At 46.4% G+C, this 23,273-nt stretch overlaps 1 protein-coding gene across 1 annotated transcript in view; it reads left to right on the top strand.

Annotated features, from left to right (window-relative positions):
• The window catches only part of LPCAT2 (lysophosphatidylcholine acyltransferase 2), a 57,855-nt gene that overhangs the window by 13,473 nt on the left and 21,109 nt on the right, over window positions 1-23,273 (top strand). The window contains exons 7-11 of the mRNA XM_005865282.2: window positions 588-622; window positions 4,174-4,228; window positions 11,482-11,564; window positions 11,946-12,071; window positions 14,285-14,438. Coding sequence (XP_005865344.1) covers window positions 588-622; window positions 4,174-4,228; window positions 11,482-11,564; window positions 11,946-12,071; window positions 14,285-14,438 — 453 coding nt within the window. The remainder of the gene's footprint in view (window positions 1-587; window positions 623-4,173; window positions 4,229-11,481; window positions 11,565-11,945; window positions 12,072-14,284; window positions 14,439-23,273) is intronic.

The raw sequence follows: 23,273 nt of genomic DNA, 5'->3' as shown, positions 1-23,273 counted from the left end.
ATATATATTTATTTATTTCAGAGAGGAAGGGAGGGGGAAAGAGAGATAGAAACATCAATGATGACAAAGAATCCTGCGCGCCCCCTACTGGGGATTGAGCCCGCAACCCGGGCATGTGCCCTTGACCAGAATCAAACCTGGGACCCTGTAGTCCACAGGCTGATACTCTATCCACTGAGCCAAACTGGCTGAGGCCCTTTGCATTACTTTAAACTTTTCTCCCAAATTATTCGCTTTCTCTTTAGAAAAACTGATGTTTTTTGGGTTTTGTAAGCAAATTCATTATCCAGAGATGTTCATATTCAGAGGAAAATAGCTAAGCATGCACGATAGATTTTTTAAAAGTCAGAGCAACTTAGTTCCATAAAAAGGTGGTTACATAAGGGAGCTGGATCTTGGATATGTAGATATATAATCCAAGAATGCATGGTTCAGTCCACTGTTGTTTAACAATAACAACATGCTGGTTCTATTTTCCAGCATCATGCTTTTCATTTAGAGAGCCCATGCTTACCTGTATTGAAATAAGGTTTCTGTTTCATTTGGTATTCTCGGAACTAACAGCTTAAATACTCTTGTTATTACAGGACACTGTGACGTGGACATGGCAAGGATATACATTGTAAGTCGCTCATCTCTGTTATTTATATACATTTCATTCTAGTGAAGAAAAAGAAAGTTGTGTGTTTTTTTTAAAAAAAGACTTGCTTTTGTGAAAGTAAAGATTTCTAATCAGATCCTTAAATTTTGTAGCTGGCACGTCTCCATAGAGAGCATCCCTCTCTTGCCCATTAACCCCGTGGCCCCATGTACAGAATTCCTGCCTTGTCATGTTCTAATGGGTCTGCAGGGCTTAACCACCACCTCTTGGCAACATCCCAGCGACCTAGTTTGCATCCTCTGTAGCTTTAATTCTGTGGTTTCCTTTTCATTGCCGACTCAGCACTACCTAATGTCTTTCTTGTTATTTTACTATTCATATTTGGGCTTAAGCAGTCCGGAGTAATGCAGTCCTATGGCCTAAAGCTGTGGTCGGCGAACTGCGGCTCACGAGCCACATGCGGCTCTTTGGCCCCTTGAGTGTGGCTCTTCCTAAGCCTTAGGAGTACCCTAATTAAGTTAATAACAGCGTACCTACCTATATAGTTTAAGTTTAAAAAATTTGGCTCTCAAAAGAAATTTCAATCGTTGTACTGTTGATATTTGGCTCTGTTGACTAGTGAGTTTGCCGACCACTGGCCTAAAGTGTGAGTTGAGAAAAGAGCTAACCAAGCTTGCAGTTCCGTTCTGGATGGGAAAAGCGTAGGACTCAGCAGTTTCTAAAAAACCCTTCAGAGAGGAGAGGAATGCGGTTTCACTCTTAACCAAGCCGGAGTGAAACGGGCCTTTAAATAGGACGGAACCTGTAGAGCCTCCGTCCGCGGCCTGTTTATGTTTCACTGAGAAACGTGTCAAACCCCTGGATCGGGGGGCTTTGCCAGGGGTTTTCCGGTCATGCCTTTGATACCGTTATGCACAGAATTCAAGGACCATTGTTGATGGACAGGTGACAGCCACGTGGAAATATTGAAAAGGAAATCATTTGCTTTCAAAGTATGCTATGGGCTCCCCCCTTTGACTAACCTTTTTAGACAATCCCAACAAATTCTGAAAGTCAGATATTGCTACACTTTCTCTCTCCAGTTTGTGCGTGTGAATTGCTTTGAAATAATAAATTTAAGTCAGAAATTGTAACGGATGAACCAGTTGCACCTGTTACTGCTGATCAACATGTCAGATGGGTATGTTCCTCTTACACTGCCGTCCTTGAAGCAAGGTCAACACCCAAAATAAAGAGCAGAAATCGCAAAGGGCATCTGACAATCCCAACAAATTCTGAAAGTCAGATATTGCTACACTTTCTCTCTCCAGTTTGTGCGTGTGAATTGCTTTGAAATAATAAATTTAAGTCAGAAATTGTAACGGATGAACCAGTTGCACCTGTTACTGCTGATCAACATGTCAGATGGGTATGTTCCTCTTACACTGCCGTCCTTGAAGCAAGGTCAACTGCACCCAAAATAAAGAGCAGAAATCGCAAAGGGCATCCAGACATTATGTTACCGCTCACTCTTCAGGAAATTGGTGCACTCGTTTGGCTAGAATAAAACTTTCATGGCGCTACTGGTTGTGAATAACTGGTGTTCAGCTTTTTGACGAGGGAAACTTAGGAGAAACAATTAATATGAGAGCATTTTAGAGAAAGAGGTGCCTAAAAATTGGGTGGAGAGTGTATCTCCATATCCTAACATGGGCTATCCTTGGAGCCTTCACACGTTGAGTTCCTTAAGGAGCTGGGGAGTTTGGGTTCACTGTTCAGTCAATATGATTTTTTTTTTTTGTCCAGGTAGATGTGAAGGTCAAACAAGGGAACGCTTTTCTGGAAGGGGGAACGGGGCTAGAAAATAGAGGATTTTTAGTTCATTGAGCCTTCCAACCTGGGAAGTGTATGGTAAAGGGAAAACGGAAATAGAGAGAATTCGGAAAAGAAAGAGGGAAAACCAGATGGTCAGAATGAAAGATGTCTTAGGACTTAGCAACCCACACAGAGCCTTCAAAAGGCACCCCTCTGTGTGTCCACACGCCCCGTTGCACTCACTTGTGGGAACGCTCATGCCCACCTCTGTCCTCTGACCCGGTTCCTGGTGTATTCAGCTATGTGTCTGTTCCTGCTAAATCAGCTTTCTCCATCGCCCTTGCTCCATGCGCTACTCAGGACGCGGATTCTAAGAAATTCTACCCCCAAGCAGATCCCCAGGAGAGGACTCATGAATTTGGGGAATAAACTGAGAGAAAGAGCAGCCACGGAAAAGCGGACCTGTGTCCGCCCAAGCAGTGCTGTTTGCTTTGTGTGTAATGAGAATCGTAGGTGTGGTTCTATTTATTTATTTTTTTACAGCATTTAGAATTATCTCTTCAAATCACTGACTTCCAAAGCTCAATTAAACAATTAAAGAATAATTACGGCAGACAATATGGGTTGACTTTGTTTGCTTGCGGTTGACAGTGAAATATTTTCTTCCCCCTGTAGATGGAAGATTTGAGAACTGATACTTAGGTTAACTGTTTACAGTTATGAAATTGGTCGATCTGTTCTTCTAAATTCTCTCTTTAAATTCCTTGTTTAAATGCCTAAAGTTTTTGTCTTAAGTCTCTTCAAGTAATTGTTTACAATTAAATCATATGTTAGCTGCTTTAACAGTAAAACAAAAAGTTTGGTTGGTTGTTTTCACCAACACATAGTCTAATCCACTCGGCCAGATTAAAATCCCATAGAACTCTTATCTGGAGAGTCTGTATATATACCAGAAAGCTTCAAGTTGGAACAACTTTTTCAAAAACTATTTTGAGAGGGTTGATTGTAACCACCTCATGGAAGCCTTTGTCTAGCTTTACCATGACATTTGAGACTTTTCAGAAAATTCCCCCACAGTGAAAACATTTATTAGTAACTGAGACAATTATGATTCAGTTTCTGCTTTTAAGAAAGGCCGACTGATTTTGTTTTTGAAATATCAGAAAAGAGTTTAATAATGTTCTACTCCGGAGTTATCCTGTAAACACATTTATGAATCTTAAAAAACTTCGCCTTGGGTAGTTTCTCTAGGGACATAGGCTTTTGAATCTGAGTTGTCAAGGAGATTTCAAAGTTGGGGTTCAGTCTGCTGAGCTGCAGCTCTGACTCACAAATACATACATGGTATTGCATGTAGGGATTGAACTTGTGCTTTGTTTTTTAATATTTTTATTGCTTTCAGAGAGGAAGGGAGAGGGAGAGAGAGATAGAAACATCAATGATGAGAGAGAATCATTGATCGGCTGCCTCCTACACACCCTCTTCTGGGGATCAAGCCTGCAACCTGGGCATGTGCCCTGACCAAGAATCAAACTGTGACCTTTGGTTCATAGGTAGATACTCAACCCCTGAGCCACACCAGTCAAGCAGTGATTGAACTTTTGAATGTCAAGAATAATCTGAGTCCAAGGAGTGTTACAGCTGCCATGGGGCATTTATAAACCCAAAATATGTATGACGTTTGGCCTGAGTGCTCTGTGTGCGGAAGGGGGTTGTTGGGTAATATTAGACGATCCTTGTCTCACCGTGTAAAGGGAATTTCTCTTTTTCCTCTTCAGCTTTCAGCTGTGTGTGCTCACCTTCTGCCAGCCCTACACAAGGGTGGAAGTTGAGGTAAGTCATTCAAAACGTGGCCGTGGAACTTGAGATTTGGCCTTTCCTTTTATTTTGAACTAGAGGCCCGGTGCACGAAATTCATGCACAGGTAGGGTCCCCAGGCCTGGCTGGCAATCAGGGCCAATCTATGGGGCGATCTGGGGGCAGCTCCTGCATGGAGCATCCGTCCCCCTGGTGTTCAGTGCGCGTCATAGCGACCGGTCGTTCTGCGTTCGGTCAATTTGCATATTAGGCTTTTATTATATAGGACTCCTTGTCTGCAGAGACCAGATGTGCAAAGATCGGAAGTTAAACCCACCATCTTTCAAATAAGCCCTGTGTACAGAATGTGTATCTAAACCCAGGCGATCAGGTCTAGCCCTTAGCGTTGGATCAGGAAACACCTCTAACTTCTGGGAACCTCCAAGGTGTAACCAGCCTGGCTGGCCAGATTCGCACCACCCATTTCTATGTCTATATTCCTTTCAACGCCGACCTCTATCAGGTTGAATGCTAACCCTTCACGTCCCAACCTAAAGAGCCACAGAGGCCGAGAGCCCCACAGCTCCTTGAGGAGTAGTGGGCTCTGGGAGCCTGAGAGGTGCTGCATGGGTCGTGGGAGAGGCACGCGGTCAGGAGCCCAGGGAGAGCCTGAGGCAATCGTATCTGGGAGGCAGCCCGTATCATCATTCACAGGACAGTCTTTGGGTTGGAGTTGCGGTGGCAGACGGGAGTGGGGGAGTAATGAGATCATTCTGAAAGTCTGACCACATTTTTTAGATTCCAGGTTGTTCCCAGAAGTATTCTTAGTCTCTAGGAGTGATGTGGGATGGACCCCTGAATTCAGAATCTACTTGGGTTTTCGGATGCTTTCAGGTAGCCTGTGAAGAGAGACGGTCAGATATATACCTACATATCTATACTATACCTGCAGCAGGCCTAGCAGCAGACGTGGAAATGCATGTAGGACTGCACTTTTTTATAGAGCCCATGTGTCAGTGGTCAAATTGTGTTACGACAGAGGTATGCAAATTTCTCATTCTACTGCCCTGACCACTGTTACACATTTCCTTTCTGTCTCATGTCTGGCTTTCTCTTTTCTTTTCTCTCTTTCTTTTCTTTCTTTCTTTCTGCTCCTCCTTTCCTCTCTCCTTTCCCCCTTATCTCTCTCCTTCTCTCCTCTCTTTCTGTCCCTCCCTTCTCTCTCTCTTTTCCTCTCTCTCTTTGAGTTACAATATTTGCATTCTCCAGCCGGTTCTCAGACCTGTTTGACCTATTTGGACAATATTTTCTAACAAAAAAAAAAAGAATACATTCTTTGTCCAACAACTTCATAAATAAAAACGGCTTTCGACCATTAGAAATACCTGAGTCAGCAGGGATTTGGTGTATGAGGATTGTGGTGCAAGGCACAAAGACGGGAACCTACGGATTTCTGATTTAGAATTCTTATTTTAATTATATGTATTTTAAATCTGCGATGCCTTTCACCCAGGGGACCCCTAACAACTATATGACTGAGTATTTTTATTCCCCAACGTTTAGCTGGGCACCCCCACACCCTGGCTCAGGGCTCTCTGGGCTGGGCCCGGTCTCAGAGGTGCCAGCTGGCACCGCCCCACACGTAGCTTTGTTAGAAGTCTCGGCTCATTTAGCTGAGCCCGTTCCAGTTGTCTTGGCTGTTCAGAGGCACGCTCCCCTCTTTCCCGTTCCTTTAAGATGGATGGGGATCCTACGTATTATTTTTGACATGCGTTTTTAGAACTTCTTAACTATCAATCAGGTAAACCTAATTCAGGATGTATCTATCCCTCAAGAAGAGGACATTCGCCGAGCCCGTGTGGCTCAGTGGTTGAGCATCAACCCAGGAGCCAAGAGGTCACCGGATTTCATTTCAGTGCCGCCAGGAGCCACCAGAATGTGCCCGAGCAAATTACTTAAACCTCTCCCCGGCTGTGTGCTCCCTGGTAAAATGGGAGTAACACGTATTTTATAGGGTCGTTGGGACTTAATAAGGGTTACTTATGCGCTGGCACATGGCTGGGGTTCGGGGAGCATTCACCTTTATTTCCCTGAGCACGTAGATTGCTCCGTTCTTTATAAAAAGAAGCGGCAGGTGTTGTTCAAAAGCACCTTCCTCGTGTTGCATTTTCTCTTGGAAACCTGGAGAGAAGAATCGCGGAGGAACCAGCACTGCCCATTTGTGAAGACGGATTATTTTCTGCTCCTCGGAAAAGGACATGTTTGTGTGAAATCGTCATTCATCCATCTCTCTCTCATCTCGTAATCATCGACTTGGGAGAGAGGAATGTGCCGGGTGTGGTCAGGAAGCAGTGAGTGAACCGGTTCTGCGAGGACCGAGTGTTCATAGAAGGACTGGCTGCGGGTGGCAGGTGGTGGCCGTGAATTACAGGCCGAGGAGTTGGACGACATCTGGTGTACAGCCTAAGGCCCAGGCAGAGGTGGGAGGCCCCGGGAACAAAGGCGCAGACAAGAGGTGTTGGTGTGGGAAATAGTCCGCCAGCCTCCTTACCTGGGACAGGCGGTGCCGTCAGCAGGGTGGCCTCAGAGGGAAGGGAGCTGTGGAGTCTGGCCCAGGTGAATGGAAAGGGAATTCACGTTCCCAGGGCTGTCATAGGGATGGAGGGACGCCCCTCTCCCGCCTGGGTGCCCTAACTGGGTCTATGAAATAACCTGGCATCAGGTAGGTTACCAGGGGGGAAAGTGTGCACATTTATTCATTCTTTAATATGTGCACAAGGTGTCACAGGGAATAAAAAATGGAACACCTGGGAACAGCGGTGGGATTTTTGAGAGCTCATCTTCCATCTGCATAGAAGAAGGGGAGGGAGGAGGCAGGCCACGCAGGGGAGAGCAGATGGCTTTTAGGAAAGGCAGATGGGCCCCTGGAAGCATAGATGAGAGATGGGAGAGTGTGTGATGGAGTCAGCCACTAGTCTCCCCTCCTCTGAGGGGGGCCAGGCTATCTGTCCGATGAATCTTTGCAGGAGGGGATTTGTGACAGTTGACTTCTTATTGGGGGATCTGTCTTCGGGGGGGGGGGGGGGGAGGCAGTGCAGAGGAAGCCTCGCCCCTGTCTGTGCTGCTTTTCCAGTGGCCTCAGCTGCAGAGAATCAACTCGCCCAAGTGGCATATGTTGGGGTGGCCTTCACGGTCGTCCCTCTGGAGTGGAAAGTGAAATGCCTTCGCGGTGAAACGTGGACTTGCAACCTGAGAAGCAGAGCCTGTGTTGAAACAGTTAGATGTGAGGGCAGCAGATCAGAGCGGGCCCGGCCGGGAAGGGGCTGCCGGCAGCAGGGACATGCCGTCCAAGCTACGGAACCCGATCCTCGCCCATCACGTGGACACGAAGGAAATAGACTCGGGCCTGGACGACATGCTTGGGCCCACCTCCAACGACAAAGGCAGAGCTTCAGCAAAAGGAAAACGGACCGGGAATGCTTTTCCTACTTTGAGGCAGGATGGCCACCTCGGGAACATTACAGTTTTCAAGCAGCTGTGAGGACCCCGTGGAAGTTGACGTGGATTTGTCGTAGCCTCAACCCATAAGGTTTTTCTGGTTTTTAAAAATATGTTTTTATTGATTTCAGAGAGAGGAAGGGAGAGGGAGAGAAACATCAATGATGAGAGAGCATCATGGATTGGCTGCCTCCTGCACGCCCCCTACTTGGGATGGAGCCCGCAACCCAGGCATGTGCCCTGATGGGGAATCGAACCGTGACCTCCTGGTTCACGGGTTGACGCTCAACCACTGAGCCACAAGGTGACCAAGGATTTGTGACCGGCACCGTGGGTGTGGCAGTGAGAGAGCCTCGGTGAGAGAAAGGCCACATGGACGTGTCTGACTCCCCAAGACCAGGGCCGCTAGGCGGACAGAGGCTGCAGGAGGGGCAGATAAAGAGGGATGAGCAGGTCCTGAGAGTGACCGTGAGGCTCTCGAGGTCTAGGCAGGACCCGGTTGCGGGAGAAGTAAACACTCCTAGGCCACGAGGGAAAAGTCTGGCCGGAGAGCTTGTCCGAGGAGGAGATGCGAGTCGCAGGTTCACGTCCACGGCTGAAATAGAGCTGAGGAGGATCTCTGTGGCCAGGTGAAGAGGCTGTGAAGTCCAGATGGCAGATGGGCCATCAGTGTGGCTACGGGGAGGTGACGAGAGAAGGTGAAGGGAAGACTTGGGGTCAGGAAGCCGTGGGGGTGTTGAGATGTGTCTCGGGGGACAGTGATGGATCATAGCCTTTGGGTGCATCTTCCTTCCCAAGGAAAGGGTGTGTTCACGCGGTCAGCCGCGTGCAAAATGGAAGTGTGAGCTAGAGGGCAAGGTCTAGGCCGAGGAGAGGTGACTTTTTATTAGAATTTCCATTGAGTTGCTTCTCAGGAGGCTTGGGGCCCATGAGGGTCCATCTAGACTTTTCATTATTTTTTGCTCTCCGTGGATAATTTTTCTCCTCAAGCACAGAAGGCCACGTCCATATGAGAGTTACTAAAACTCATCTTATGGAAAATACTATCTGCAATCAAGACCCAAAGCCACAGCTCATTGTATTGTGTTTGGTTAACAATGAAGCTGCAATTTATGTTTCCTGGGTTTCAGTATATGCTACAAACCAAGTGTATCCTATGTCAATGATCCTTTGACTTAAAAGAAACAACAACACAAAACCAAGAACCATAGGGCAATATAAAACTTGAAATTATTATACTATTTTGTTAGAGGTTTTATGAACATTGATTTTGAAGCACTGTTTTCTTCCTTGGATTGCATTCTAAGCAAATAGTAGAGATTTTAACCGGAGCAGGCTGAAGGGAGTTTTTAGAAATGCTTATTTGCAGACTTTGGTGCTCTGGATATATAAGTGATGTGGGGACCTCTGGTGGCTTAGTTTATTTTTCCATCTTAAGGAATAACTGGATACGAAACAGGAAGCTAGACACAGGAGTCCAGTTGGAAAGGATGTTGGAGATCATGTAGTCAAACTTTTCACTTCACAGGAGATGATGTTAATAGAATGAACGAGTAAAGTGAAATGACATATAGCAGGTTATCCTGTCATTCCTATCCACTTTAGCTGAGAAATTTCCCTTGCACCCAAGCTGCCCTCTGCACCCCACTCCCTCTGTTCACGGTCTCACCACCTCTTGCAGGTTGATGCCTGGGGTTCCCCCTGCTCTTAGCTTCTTCCTCTTTGGCGTATCCATTCCCTTCCACCAAAGGCACTGCTCAGACACTCGGACCTGCTCATGCCACTCCCTTGCTCAAACTCCCTCTCCGAGTCCCCATTGCCCACAGGCTTCTTGTCATGACACTCAAGATGTGAAAACACGTCTGCGTGAGTCCAAAAGAGGTGTTCGTTATCCAAATCTTTCTTTTTTATTTCCAACTGTGGCCCTTCCACATGCGTGTGGCTTTAGCTCTATTTATCGTTTAACCTCTTCTGGCCTCATCCTTCTATCCGATGGAAATGGTTGAACGTGCCTCAAGGAATTAAGAGAGTTCATGGTCTAAAGACTCCAGTAGAAAGTTCTCAGCACATAGTAGGTGCTTAATGGATGGGCTTAGCTCATTGTCATACATTTCTACCCCGGGACATGGAGAGCTCCGGAGGGCAGGGACCTCCTTGCCATGTCTTCAGGGCTTAATGTGCGGCCTGGCACTCGGTAGAGGCCTAAGCGATACTTACTGAATGGAAGTGAGCCGTGGAACCTTGGGCTGGTCATTTGATCTTTGTGGGTCCCAGTTCCTTATGACAGAAATTGGGAGGCTCAGTGACATGAAATAATGCATGTAAAGCACCTACCATGGTACCGAGTTCATAGGTATAATTCTGTTGGTGAAATCATGTTTATCCTTTAAAAGCTGAGGTCCACCATCAATCAGCTCTCTGTGAAGCCATGTGGCAGCTTTCCCCTGCCCACTCCCCACCAAATTCCTCATTTCCTATCGCTCACCCTCCTTTAGGAAAAATGGTTTTGTGGGGAAAACAAGGGTCTTAGAATCGGACCGACCTTGGGCTGGGTCCTGGCCATGCGACCTGTTTTACTTTCAATAAGTTAGTGAAGTTTTTCAGCACTGTCTGTAATTGGGGGTCAGGGTCATGATCCTGAGCATAGGCTGTGTCGGCCTAGCCTATAAAAATTTCTGTTTTCTGTAGAACTTGAATAGGATCCTGTTGATCTTGCCTGATGTGTAGTAGGTGCTCAAAATATATGTTGTGACGTAAGTACGGCACCAAAACCTTGCTGACATTAGAACACGATTCATAAAAACAAGGACAGTACCAATGAGGCATTACAGAATGTCAGGGATAGAAAAAGGTACATTTAAATGGCCATAAAGCAAAACAGGGTGTTAAGGAAATGCTAGAAAGCCAATAGTAAGGATTTTTTAAAAAGCAGATGAAATGACAAAATGTGAAGTTCCATCCATTGATGAAAATATGGCCCATAGAGGAATGGATGGAGAAGATAAACCATAAAGGACAAAATCATCATTATCATCATAATAACCTTCTCACACAAAGGGGAGGGACTGGTAGAAATTGCGGGTCTGAGAAGATCTTAGTGGCTACAGCTTTCCATCTCCCAGAATTCCAGACATGGGCTCATTTCATCCTCACTACGGCCAGGGAAGTAGGCGATCAGAGCCTGCCTTATAGAATCGAGGGGACTATTCAGAAAAGGTAAAGGAGTTGCTGGTTAATACACAGGGAGACGCAGAGCTCCCGATCCAAGCTCTGGGTTCCTGCCACCACGTCATGTTACTGATGCGTTCGAAAGGCAGGGTTCATAGGATGATAGGTAATTTATACATTAACTAGAGGCCCGGTGCACGAAATTCGTGCACAGGTAGAATCTCTAGGCCTGGCTGGCAATCAGGGCTGATCTGTGGGGCGACCGGCGGGGTGACTGGGGGGCCCCCGCTGGCACCCACCTTGGCCCACCTGGTGCTGCCTGCTCCCGGCTCTGCCCCCTGCTACCGCCGCTGGTCGCCTCCCTCTGCAGGGCGACCTGCAGGGCGATCGGGGGGTCCCTACTGGCACTCGCCTTGGCTGGCCTGGGGCCTGCAGGCTGGGGGAAGTTCCTGCGTTGAGCATCTGCCCCCTGATGGTCAGTGCGCATCATAGTGACCAGTTGTTCTGCCGGTCGTTCCACCGTTGGGTCAATTTGCATATTAGGCTTTTATTTTATAGGATATCATTGGCATTTGATGTCGGAGCCCTGCCAGTTGTTATAAAAAGGTGTGTTTATCTTTCAGTTTATGCCTGTTCAAGCACCGAATGATGAAGAAAAAAGAGACCCTGTCCTTTTTGCTGGTAGAGTCCGGAATTTGATGGCAGAGTGAGTGTCTATAGACAGAGTGTGTGATTATAATCAGTAGATAGTTTGAACAGAATTGGTAAATGACATTTAACATAGTTTTAAGGATTTGGGTGTTTTCTTCCTAACATCCTCATCCCCCAATTTATTTTGGTAAGTCAAATCATGTGCTTTCCACAAAATAATCACTTTCCATGCAGACGTAAGATTACTGACCTCGACCTCGGTAAATCTGAACAAGTAGAGAAACTTGCCTCTTTGGCAGTAAAACGCCAAAGCTACTGTTTAAAACGTGGGGGTTACTTTCCCATTCACTGCTGTTGGTTGACCCATTCAGGCCTAATGGAAAGTCGTTACCTGTTTGAAAACACTGCCTGTCCCTCTGCCTTTGACCGCTTTCAGAGCTCTGGAAATCCCCGTGACCGATCACACCTATGAAGACTGCAGGCTGATGATCTCGGCCGGGCAGCTCACCCTGCCTATGGAAGCCGGGCTGGTGGAATTTACCAAGATCAGCCGGAAATTGAAGTAAGCCTATTTTAAAATGACTACGTCTTCATAACAGTGTCCAAAAGAGATCTGAGTTCCTGTGTGTTTATTTTCTCTGGTTTTATGAATGCTCAACTCTGGTGTTTGTCTTTTTTTGTTTTTAGTATGTTTTATTGGTTTGAGAGAGAGAGAGAGAGGGAGAGAAACATTGATCAGCTGCCTCCTGCACGCCCCCCCCCCGCCCCCCCACTAGGGATCGAGCCCGCAACCTGGGTATGTGCCCTGACCAGGAGTCGAACTGGAGGGCTTTCGGTGCATGGGACGACACTTAACCAACCAACCAGCCAGGACTCAGCTCTGGTGTGTATTAGGGAAGCCAAGCTTATGCATTTATCTCCCCTTTAGTTGCATTATCTCCCCTTGTATTTTTATTGGTTTCAGAAAGAGGAAGGCAGAGGGAGAAAGAGAGAGAAACATCAATGATGAGAGAGAATCATGGATCGGCTGCCTGCTGCACGCCCCACACTGGGGATGGAGCCCACAACCTGGCATTTGCCCTGAATGGGAATCGAACCATGACCTTTTGGTTCATAGGTCGATGTTCATCCACTGAACCATGCCAGCCGGGCTCCCCTTTAGTTCATCCAGTTTTCTTTTTTTCAAGAACAGTTACCTCAGAACTATATGTGCTGGTCACAGGAGACCAGGCGATAGTGTGGCTGTGGATAGCTCTGCCTCCCACCTCAGAAAGGGCTGAGTGGTTGAGTGTTTAGTCCATCCTGTTACCTTTGTACCAAGAGGACAGCATAAGTAGATGATACAGGCCTGGAGTGGCCAGAATTTCTCTTTCAAAATAAGAATTGACTCATAGAGTAGCAATTCTGACCATCAATAAAATTTTTAAATACCCCAAGATCTATCTTTTTCTTCTGGGTATGTCATTTTTTCTAAAAAGGTAAAACACCCCTTCCTGCTTTTATGATCCAGTTTGAACCATTTAGAAACATTCCTTTTGGATGATGTGGTACGAAAGGTGTAGCCCTCCTGCCCCCCGTCTTCTGGTATTCAGTTCATTCCGCTTTTAGCCCCATTGGGGACTCGCAGAAAGTACGGATGTCATGGAGCTTGGCACCCTCCCTGGGAGGGAGCTGCAGAGCCCGTTACTGTATTGAAAATACAGTATCTTCAGTATTTAAGAAATCATATTTTGATAACTGATAGAGCAAATACTATCTATGTTTTTTAGCCAACCAAATGTTTTGATGTTACGTTCACAATTTGATAAATTTAGATAGTCACTGAAATCGGGTACAGACGAAGTATGTGTTCAGTCAGCTGTTTATAAGATAAAGAAAGGATGTGATGGATCCAATATATAAGAAACTAAACTTTGGGTGGTGAGCACACAATACAATACTATATATATATATGTTAGTGTGTGTGTATGTATCTATATATATGATATATTATAGAAATGTACACTTGAACCTTATATAACCTTATTAACCAAGGTCACCCAAATACATTTAATAAAAGAAGAAAGGACATGATGTAAGTTACAGTGTATTTTCCAGTGTCTATCACCCTAGCTATGGTTTTTCATAACTAGGTTTGGAGGAAGTGGGTCTGGTCTAATGAATCTCCGTAGCCCAACATTTTGTGAAACGTGATTTTTTTCAGCCAGACAGCTCCTTGAAAGAAAAAGCTGTATTTTTTAACCACTCGGGCAGTTCTGTTGACTTACCGAGTCATGTTTAGATTTAAGTGTGATTTCTTATTTTCTCCTCATGAGGCATGTATTATTCTGCCACACTGCTCTTCTCGGTTGCTTTCCTTCCCCTTAGATATTTGGGGGAAATTACAGTCACTAACATCCTTTAAAAGAATTAGAAGCCTGGACACATGTTCAGTTTGTACTTTTAAACACACATTTTATTCTCCTGTTTCAGTTTAACACTTACAGTGTTTTCCTTAGACAAGTGACTCGCCACTGTTCATAAAAATCTCATGTGGGTTGGGAAGGGCTGATACCATGTTTATTTTATTTTATTTTATTGTGGATTATCTCACTAGCTTCTTTCTTTATTTTATTTTAAATTATTTACTGTTTAAAGTATTACATACGTCTCCTTTTGCCCCCATTGACCTCTCCCTGGCTGTTCCCACCCCCCAGCTCATGCCCTCACCCCCCTACTGTCCGTGTCCATGGGCTGTGCTGACATGCATCCATGTATTTCTAATTCTCCCTCTAGACTGGATTGGGATGGCATCCGCAAACACTTGGATGAATATGCGACTATTGCGAGCTCCTCCAAAGGGGGAAGAATTGGAATCGAAGAGTTTGCGGAGTATTTGAAGCTGCCTGTTTCCGACGTGCTGAGACAGCTGTTCGCACTCTTTGACAGGGTATGTTGAAACGCAGTCTCTGACGTGCAAACGTGCCATGCTCCCGGAGAGCATGCATCAGTAGCTCAGGCAAGAAAAACTTGTTAGGTCGGGGTTAGACCCAGCAGGGCTGAGCCCGAGGTTTAATTGCATGGTTTTGTTTTCTAAATCCTAATAATAACAATGCATGTGCATGTGTTTTGTAACAGTGATGATAGTGTCTGTATTTGAAACACCAGGCCAGGTATAAATATCGTGATCCTATCATCGTGTTTGTCATATAGAATTGGGAAGGGTTATGTAACTGGCAAGAATTTTAAAATCTCTTATCAAAACTCATACATCGATGACCTAGTGGTGCTATTGTATTCTGAAGGTTTCTGGATTCTCCCCACCCCCCCCCACCCCCAAATATGTGAAAATCAAATTGATTTTATTTTCTAGATAACATTTTATAACAAAGGTTTCAATGGATGCTTGGCCATTTGCCATAATATTGGGGACACGGGTTTCTGCTTATGAATATGTAAGTACATGAAGTTAGACACCTGAATTGTCAAAAAGTTTCCTTAGAAAAGTGTATCAAGTTCTCTATTTTTTAAGTTTTTAGTACATAAAATTCACTCTTTGGGTTAAGGTTGTATTGAGTTCTAACAAATGCATAGAGGCGTGTAATACCAGCACGTTCAAGATACACAACAGTTAACAAAAATATTACCTTGTAGCTCTTCTTTTGTAGCCAAGCCCTGTCCTGACCTTTAACCCCTGACAACAGAATCTACCCTTTCGAGTCTGGCTTCTCTCGCTTAGCCTAATGCGTTTGAGATTCAGCCAGGTTGTTGCATGTTTCAACAATCTGTTTCCTTTCATTGCTGAATAATATTCCATTGTGTGGACTATGGACGTACCAGGCTTGGTTTACCCATTTCTCAGAGGAGGAATATTTCGTTTGTTTCCAATTTGGGGCAGTTGTGAATACCACTGCTCTAAGCATTCAGGCATACGTTTTTGTGCAAATGTAGGTTTTCCTTTCATTTGGGTAAATACTAAGGATTGTGATCTCTTTATTTTCTCTTGTCTGAGAAGGACTTTATTTTGCATTCATCCCTGAAGAGTATTTTTGTTGCATAAAGAATGCTGAGCTGATAGTTCTTTTCTTTCAATGACTCATTAGCGATGTCCATGATTGCACTGCCTAACTGGTTGTTCCTCATGTTTTGACTTTCCTCACCAAGCCTCCTGCTGTGGCATTTTGCCCAGAGGTCGTTGCCTTTTGCATTCTGATCAGAGTTTCTAGTTTTAATCAGAAGGCGAGATAGACTTAAGCGGGCTCATTCCATCTTGTCTGGCACCAGAAGTCCCAGTTCTCTAGTAACCACTGGGGAAAAAGGTATTTTGCAAAGAAATTATAGCTGGATGGCAGAAACCAGGACAGGGCTTTTAGTCTTTTTTCCCCAGGCCCCCTAAGCTTCCTAATGACTGTACTCTGTGATGTCATAGATGAATTGTTCTTTAATATCATGAGGTTAGGCTACCTTCTTCTATAGGCCGTGCCCGGGCCTCTCTTCTGGGCTTGCTTGCATCATACAAGTAATCTTTCCTTGTCCGTGAAATGTCCAGTCTTCATTACATTTTATAATAGTACTACTCCACCACGGCTCTACGGTGTGATGAAGATTTAGGGGAAAGGACCAGGCAGTGTGGCTCATGGTGAGTTGGCTCTCACTGTGCAGACTGGGAAAACAGGAACTTTACACTCACACTATGACCAGTCCTGAGAGATTTATATAGAATGGCTCTAGAAACCATGCACGTACTTTTAAGTAACGTTTCTATAAATAGGACAGGAAGGAAGATGGCAGGGACGTACCAGTAAGGACAGGAGGTGGGGGAGTGGGAAGTGACATGAAACGGGAACCGAAAGGGGAGTGTAGACTGTGCTCACCAGGATTTCTCATGAAAATTAAAAATCATGTCTAGGGAGGTTGCCCTTGCTTTCGGGCGTCATACTGTCATCACTGGCGGTGACGGGTTGCTGGGACAGCAGTTCTGTCTTTGGATGACGGATGACACCTGCCACCAGCCCCACTGTTACTGTAGCACTGCCACGTATGGGCAGATTTGGGAGAAGGAAGGGAGGGTGAGCTGAGGATTAAAGTAATCCCTAGTGGCGAGGTTCCCCACTGTTACTGTAGCACTGCCACGTATGGGCAGATTTGGGAGAAGGAAGGGAGGGTGAGCTGAGGATTAAAGTAATCCCTAGTTGGCGAGGTTGACTCCCTCTGACCTTGAGGATCCAGCCAGCCCTGGGAGTTAGGAGACGGTGAGACCTGAGAGCCAATGTGGACGATCACATTTCTGTGTCAATTGGCTCCCATATCGGTTATAACTGTGACTTTTTTCTTCACTTCTTTGCATGGTGTGACTTGACTTTAGATACAGACCTGGTCTGTATAGCACTTGTCCTTGGATGTCCAATGCACTGGAAGGTAGAGGAAATAAGCCGGGGAGTAACTAGCTAATGCGTCTGGCCGTCTTTTCTTTCCTCCTTTCTTTCCCTTTTCCCCTCTGTCTCTGTCTGTCCGTCTCCCTCCTTTTTTTGTTCGTGACAGCCTGCACCTCTGAGCCTGTGCAGAGTCGCTCTGTGTTGAGAAGCTGAGCCGTGTCATTGCCGCCCCGCCCTGTCCCCACATCCACTGCCACTCCGGGCTTGTTTTCTCAGTCTCTGCAAGCAATTTCGCTGGGGACCGTTCGATGGGAATGGCAAGGAAGTCCAGGGGCTTCCTACTTTGTTTCTCTCCCAGTGGCTTATCTTGCTAAACTCAATGCTTAATGAGGGGTGGGGCGAGGGGGAGGAAGGGCGGGAAAGAGAAAGGGTGGGGTGTTCCTGTTGCTCTCCTGATAGCTGTGTGCAGCGGCTCCCTTGTTCTTTCCCACTTTATCCTCCATTTCCCCTTATTTTCTTCCCTTAATTAACCTTTCTTTTAAAAAAAATTATTATTTTTTTAATCCTCACCCAAAGAGTGAGAATATTTTTTCCATTGATTTTCAGAGAGTGTGGAAAGGATGGGGGAGTGGGGGAGAGAGAGAAACATCGATGTGTTAGAGACATATCAACCGGTTGCCTCTCCACTCATGCCCCAACTAGGGGTGGAGGGTTGAACCTGCAATCAAGGTACGTGCCCTTGATCAGGAATCGAACCCGAGACCCTTTGGTCCACAGGCCGATGCTCTAACCGCTGAGCCAAACCGGTCAGGGCTCCTCTCTTAATCTTTTCCCAAGTCTCATGTAGTGTGGTTGGTGTTTTGGGGATGGAGGACAAATCTGAATATCCCTCCATATCCCCTTATGTTCTTGGCTAGCCTACAAAAACATCATACTAGCCTTTGTCTCCATTTGTCCTAAAAAAAATATGCTGTGCGTTGAGCTCCTTTTGACATCCTGCCCTGTTCTTTGAGACACTCAGGTATTTGATGGCAGGGGGTGTCCCAGAGAAAGATGGCGTTCATGACCCAAGGCACGGCCACGTCACGGCTTTGGGCTCCTCCCCTTTGGAGGGTCCCATGTCTTTGAGAAAAGACCCTTTTCATCCGTAGGTTTAGTTTAGCTTCTTTATCTTCATAAATGTATCCTGAACTCCCTGGGTTCCGAAGATAATGTGGGATCCGTCAAATGTCCAGGGGATTAGAGTTGAGGGCCGAAACAATCATTTAACGCAGTGTCTTCTCAACACTTCTTGTATTCATATCTCAGTGTATGGGAGTCATTTTTACGGCGATAACAGTGTCCTGCGATGCCCATCACAGCGTCATCGCTCACTTTGTCCTCCTCTGTCACAGTTACTGAGGAAGCGGTGTGGTGCCTGCGGACAGGGTCGCATTTACCTGCGAGACAGTCCTCAGGTGTTTCCGTAGGCAGCGCATCTCTCTTGCTAGCTGGACAGTCTGCCTCTGACCTCTTGCAAGTAGCCTTACCCACAAGCTTAAACCTGCCCTGTCCTGTCTCCTCTACGCTACACCTCATGGTGCACCCTGCCAATGTCCCAGCCGATGCTCATCACCATCGCAGTGCGTATCCTCCCTGGTGACAAAGCTGTATTTCAGGGGCTGGCAACTTTAAAAGAGCCAGATAGTAAATACTTTTTTAAAAATATATATTTTTATTGATTTCAGAGAGGAAGGGAAAGAGAGAGAGAAACATTCATGATGAGAGAGAATCACTGATCATCTGCCTCCTGCTCGCCCCCCACTGGGGATGGAGCCCGCAACCCCAGCATCTGCCCTGACCGGGAATCGAACCTGGGACCCTTCAATCTGCAGGCTGACGCTCTATCCACTGAGCCAAGCCAGCGAGGGCAGTAAATACTTTTTGACGTTGTAGGATATATGGTCCCAAACTTTTAGAACAACTTGCACAGGTGACTAGGCATTCAGCTCGCCACTCAGACCGATTTCTCTGTTTATTTCCAACCATGTAAGCCATGTCAATGCCTGTCCCGACTCTCAGCATGAGCAGCACATCTGCATATCACACAGCCCCTGCCTTCCCTAGCAGGAATGGACAAGCAAAGATGCTTGTTATCCACTGGCACCCATGACTTCACACTTGAACTAGGACCAAGAACAGGGCAGACGGGAAGAGCTCGGGGTAAAGAAAGGCATGCATTCCACATCATGGGAAGCCGTGATCCAAGATCTACAGGAGTTTGCAGTGGCCACAAATGCTGGATTGTCCGAGTGCTGCCGGGCACTCTTCCTGCCTCATATGTAGACGGAGTACGTGGTCGTGCCAGAGAAGCAAGTGCCAGGCCGAAGGCAGAAATGGGAAAAAGCATGGCAGTTTTCAAATTTCGTGCAGCGTGGGAAAAGGAGCCACCTACATGTATTCGGCTGTGGTCTGTGTGAGCAGATGGTACCGGGGGAAAGCGTGTGCGCTCCTGCCATTCTGTAGCTTAGGAATCAGAAAAGATGGACCATATTCCACGAGTTAGAGTTGCAGGAAGATATCAAACAAGAGGTAGACAGATTGTCAAGAATAAGTGTTCAGAGCGAACCCCTTCCAATCAGATGGGGAGTATCCTACACCGTAAGAATGGTTATTATAAGCCCTGACTGCGAGCCCCCAACCCAGTCTGTACACCTTACCCGCAAGCTTTGCTTTCACCAGCTTAACAGGGGCCGGCAAACCACAGCTTATGGAGCAAATACAGTCTGACTCCTGCTTTGTCAATAAAGTTTTATTGGGACACCACCATGCCCATTCACCCATGCATTCCTTATGTGAATTGTTGCAATGGCACAGGTGAATTGTTGCAACCAACAGTGGCGTCTTCTAGCCTTTGCATTTCCAGTTCAGGTTTGATAGGACTATCGTATTCCCTAGCTCATGGGAAAAGAACTCATCTACATGCCAACCTCAGTCCATCGGGGTTTGATCTATGGAATCTGCTCTATAGCGCATACGATCTAATGCACAGAGGAAGGCTGTGACGTTCTGAGTGGGACAGATGACCTTTTCAGTTCAGTCGTACGAGTTGTCCTGCAAGTTTGGTGGTCCTATTGTCTGGCCATTTCCCTCTTCAGTTCTCGGGTCAACTTAGCTCCCACATGGAGTCCATCCTGGTATTTTCTCTCACTGGGTGTTGTGACCCGAGAGATGATCCACATGAGCATGAGACTTATCTGCTTTGTCTTTGGCTCCTTCGTGCAAGGACACCCAGGAGATGCGTGAAGGGAACGGAAAGGAGACTGCAGCCCTAAAGCTTGCTTTGTAAGGGGAGCGAGTGGGCAATCACTGGCCGCCTCCGGGAGCCCGGGGAAGTGGAGGTCGGGGCTCTGTAAAGAGCACACATCAGACCAATTTCATTTCCTCCTGTGACTGAGGCTAAGATGGTAAAGAAAAAGGAAAAGGGATTATCTCTATGGATCTAGAAAGACTTTGGAGTTCATCCAACATGACAGTCTCATCCGTAAACTAGGAAGGTCTGGTCCTGACCGTGTGGAGTTAGGTGAGAACCCCACCTGCAAGAAAGGCTCCTCTCAGAGGGGGAGTCCCGTGTCCTGTGTTATCCCAGACCCGGCTCACTGCCCCCACCTTGGAATTCCGCGCGGAGGTGCAAATACTTGATAGGTTGCAATCAGAAATACTTTTGAAAACCAGATAATATGTCAAAGAGGGGGTAAGGGTAAGTAATCATGTCTTTAAGTGTTGTGGAGCCAGCCCAGCCGGCGTGGCTCATGGGTTGAGCGTCGACCTATGAACCAAGAGGTCACAATTCTATTCCCATTCGGGGCATATGCCTGGGTTGCTGGCTCGATCCCCAGTAGAGGGCGTGCAGGAGGCAGCCGATCGACTATTCTCTCTTGTCATTGATGTTTCTGTCTCTCTCTCCCTCTCCCTTCCTCTCTGAAATCAATAAAAACATTTTAAAAAAATAATAAATGTTATGGAGGCAGACCCACGATAAAGAAAGGTTGAATTAAATGAATATATAGCATAGAAAGACTTGGGCACCAGAAGGAACTGTCTGCCAGGTGAGAATGCTGCTGCTGACACGATGTCGTGGCACATGAAAGTCTAGCTTCTAGGATTTTAGAGCTAAAGGGCAGTGGGCAATCACTGGCCGCCTCCGGGAGCCCGGGGAAGTGGAGGTCGGGGCTCTGTAAAGAGCACACATCAGACCAATTTCATTTCCTCCTGTGACTGAGGCTAAGATGGTAAAGAAAAAGGAAAAGGGATTATCTCTATGGATCTAGAAAGACTTTGGAGTTCATCCAACATGACAGTCTCATCCGTAAACTAGGAAGGTCTGGTCCTGACCGTGTGGAGTTAGGTGAGAACCCCACCTGCAAGAAAGGCTCCTCTCAGAGGGGGAGTCCCGTGTCCTGTGTTATCCCAGACCCGGCTCACTGCCCCCACCTTGGAATTCCGCGCGGAGGTGCAAATACTTGATAGGTTGCAATCAGAAATACTTTTGAAAACCAGACAATATGTCAAAGAGGGGGTAAGGGTAAGTAATCATGTCTTTAAGTGTTGTGGAGCCAGCCCAGCCGGCGTGGCTCATGGGTTGAGCGTCGACCTATGAACCAAGAGGTCACAATTCTATTCCCATTCGGGGCATATGCCTGGGTTGCTGGCTCGATCCCCAGTAGAGGGCGTGCAGGAGGCAGCCGATCGACTATTCTCTCTTGTCATTGATGTTTCTGTCTCTCTCTCCCTCTCCCTTCCTCTCTGAAATCAATAAAAACATTTTAAAAAAATAATAAATGTTATGGAGGCAGACCCACGATAAAGAAAGGTTGAATTAAATGAATATATAGCATAGAAAGACTTGGGCACCAGAAGGAACTGTCTGCCAGGTGAGAATGCTGCTGCTGACACGATGTCGTGGCACATGAAAGTCTAGCTTCTAGGATTTTAGAGCTAAAGGGCCTTTGGTGTCAGATGGCCCATCTTCCTCATTTTGCAGGAGGCGGCCAGCCCTAGGCAGGAAGTTACAGACTCAAGGCTGCCCAGCTAGTTCACGGCAGGTCCAGGACGAGAACTCTGAGTCTTCTTCCTACTACACACTGTCCTGTTGCCTTTTTGAAAAATAACTTTCTTGAGGCATATTTTACATATCGTATAATTTACCCATTTTAAACATACATTTCAATCGTTATTTTTGGTAAATTTACCACGTTGTGCAACCATCACCATGAAAGTTTTAGAATATTGCCATCACCCCAGTATGATTCTTTTGTGCCTTTAACTTGTAATTCCTGTCACCTACCTACTCCCCCCCCTCCCCCCCCCCCCCAAAAAAGTTGTTCTGTGTTATTCTAGACCTGCTCTAGAATGGAGACCTTCCCCTTCTGTGTTATTCTAGACCTGCTCTAGAATGGGGACCTGTCTCTGTCTTTTCTAGACATTTCACATTAATGGAATCCTACACTCATCCATGTCAAGGAAGTAATTCATTTCTTTGTACCGCCAAATAGGGCTCCACTCTACTGATAGATCACGTTCTGTTTATCCGCTCACCAGCTGGGGGGCAGTTAGGTTGTTTCCACTTTGGGATGATTCTGAATCATGTTGCTGTTGGCACTCACGTGTCACTGTTTACTTTTTTACGTTCCATAGCTCTTCCTCCTTAAATTGAGGTTGTTTCTCCAGATATAGGCAGTAGAGGTGCCCAGACAGCGACCAGAGTTGCTATTCGTGTTCTAATGAACAGCCTCAGGGCATTAAAGAGTCCAGGAAAGAGAAGGCTCGTTGCTCTAATAACAGCATTTACCCTGGGATGGCTTTTGAGAAACCGTTAGCCAAATGCCCTCCATCTTCACAGAAAACAAACGAGAGGAACTGGATTGAAACCGGGTGGAAACACTCCAGACGGGCATAGGAGGCGCATTTTATGTGGCCGTGAGCGCCATCAAGCTCATTTCCAGCACCGTAAAGACAAAGCCATCCAGTTTCCTGGGAGAGAAGCGTATACGAATGGGTTTAAATCTGTCTGAGGCCAAATAATCCCTTGGGGTCCCCCAAAAGGAAGACAGTCCCTTTATGGTGCCGCTGCTTTGTGGTTAAGGAAGACATTTGGCCTTTATCGTACCCATGAGACCAGTTATTGGAGTCATTATGCCATAAAACTTGTGTCGGAAAATGTTACACAAACCACTGGGTGTGGCAGGTGGAGGCATTGCTTTCATGTCCTCAACAGAGCATGTTCCTTAGCCACCAGTCTCTCCCTGATAATCCTGTATAATAGAAGGCCAGGGACCATAAGCAGAACGACCAGAACGACAGCTCGACCAGTAGCCATGAGGTGCACTGACCACCTCTCGGTCCCCCCCCCCCCCCCTGGGTGGGGGGGG

Source organism: Myotis brandtii, unplaced genomic scaffold (assembly GCF_000412655.1).
Source record: "Myotis brandtii unplaced genomic scaffold, ASM41265v1 scaffold2022, whole genome shotgun sequence".
Taxonomy (NCBI): domain Eukaryota; kingdom Metazoa; phylum Chordata; class Mammalia; order Chiroptera; family Vespertilionidae; genus Myotis; species Myotis brandtii.
The sequence above is the reverse complement of the archived record's forward strand: the minus strand, read 5'-3'. Positions and strand labels throughout refer to the sequence as shown.